Source organism: Crocuta crocuta, unplaced genomic scaffold, assembly GCF_008692635.1.
Source record: "Crocuta crocuta isolate KB4526 unplaced genomic scaffold, BGI_CrCroc_1.0 scaffold467, whole genome shotgun sequence".
Lineage (NCBI taxonomy): Eukaryota > Metazoa > Chordata > Mammalia > Carnivora > Hyaenidae > Crocuta > Crocuta crocuta.
Window position 1 is genome coordinate 2,087,861 of NW_027530632.1, and position 1,853 is coordinate 2,089,713.

The 1,853-nt window shown below is 42.8% G+C and overlaps 1 protein-coding gene across 1 annotated transcript in view; it reads left to right on the top strand.

Annotated features, from left to right (window-relative positions):
* Positions 1-1,853, top strand: part of MAOB (monoamine oxidase B) — a 67,290-nt gene that overhangs the window by 492 nt on the left and 64,945 nt on the right. Inside the window, 1 exon segment of the mRNA XM_077768525.1 lies at positions 807-944. Coding sequence (XP_077624651.1) covers positions 807-944 — 138 coding nt within the window.

Genomic DNA, 1,853 nt, shown 5'->3' on the forward strand with positions numbered 1-1,853 from the left:
AGACAGAGCAAACTTCTGTTGTTATTTTTTCAAAGATTCATCCTTCGTCATTGGAAGTGAAGCTGAGCTGTAACCATATGGAAAACTTGTTAATGAGCACATAAGAACAATTTCAAAGGGTCCAATTATGGCCAAAATATTCCCTGGTGTTATCTTTCAAGTGTCTGGCTTAACCACATAAGAAGTGATCAGCTCCTTTCTTCGTTTTCTCTAGCGTTAAGTGGCTCAAAAATTAACCTGGGGTACTGAATAAAGAGAAATTCACCAAGGATTCATAGCTTACAACTTCAAGGTGCTAAAAACCAAACCATGATGTAATTGGTGAGCGATGGGATTTAGAGGTCTTTTGCCTATTTAAAATTCAATCCAGGGGCATGTGGGTGGCTCACTTGGTTAAGCATCTGACTTTGGCCCAGGTCATGATCTCACGGGTTGTGAGTTTGAGCCCCATGTCAGTTGTGCTGGCAGCTCGGAGCCTGGAGCCTGCTTCGGATTCTGTGTCTCCCTTTGTCTCTGCCCTTCCCCCACTCAGCCCTCTGTCTCCCTCTCTCCCGCAAGAAGACATAAACATTAAAACACATTTAAAGTTCAATCCAATTAGCTTTAAACTGAAGAATGGTTTTCGGACAGGTAGGTCACACGAATGACATACAGTTGAAAATAGAATCCCATTTTCCATGGACACACCTCAAGGTGTGTCTGTAACCTGGGAAATACCCATTTGTTGACTTCAGAGCTCTTTTTTCTTGATCTAGGAAGAACATTTCCACAAATATTTATTTTCTTTTTTTTTCCCGGGAAAACAGAACCAAAAGGTTAAATATGTGGACCTTGGAGGATCTTATGTTGGGCCAACTCAGAATCGAATCTTAAGATTGGCCAAGGAGCTAGGATTGGAGACCTACAAAGTGAATGAAGTGGAGCATCTCATCCACCATGTAAAGGTAGGCCTGGTCCAGCCTTCGAAAGATCTAAAGACTTCTCTATGGGTCTTCCCATATATGAATTCCAGATCCTTCACTCAGAGAATCTACTGTCGTCCTGAATGATGCATGTGTATTTTAGAAGTGTTTTTGGACCATTCTGAAAATGTTTTCACAGTCCCCAAAGGAGAATTCGATGGGAATTCTCACCTGCTTGGGAAGGTTATTGACAAAGCAGCATTGCCCATTTGGCAAAGTGTTTAACAAAACCAACAGAGGAAAAAAATGTGATTGATTTATTAAGTGCCTCTGTCTAAATATCTGGGTTCTTTCATGTGATACAAAAACCCGTGTACAGTTTTATAAAGGTGGCCCCAGACTTCATGTTGTAAGGAGTATTTGTAGTACACCTAACATAATATTTTGAAATTTATCATTGTATCCCACATATCATCTAAGGTTACCCTTCTTTGGAGATTTACATAAAAGTGGCTCAAGTCCCAAATTCCATCTATTGTGGGGAACCTCTCCATTGATCTCCCCAAAACTTCTGTGAGTTGACTGGGTCTCCTATTCCCACGATCATTTGCGGCTCATGGTTCTGCTCATTCACATCCTAGGGCCTGTGACTCTTTTTCTTCCCTTTGTTTTATGCCAACCTGTGTTCAAACTCACCTCTTCATCTTGATTGTCTTCAGGCCACCCCAAGCGGTTGTGTGCGGCAGCCCTGACTGAAGTTTTGGGCCATGGGGGTGGAGGGTTTAGTTGCAGAAACAAACAGCTACGAATCGAATGCTTGGACATTCTTAACTCTGATAAGCTCTTAGACCAGTGAGCCCCTGGGGACTTCTTCCCGGCCATACTTCTCTGTGTGTCCAAGTCACCCACCGTGGTGATGTCTTCAGACTCCTCCCATATCTCCCCCATCCC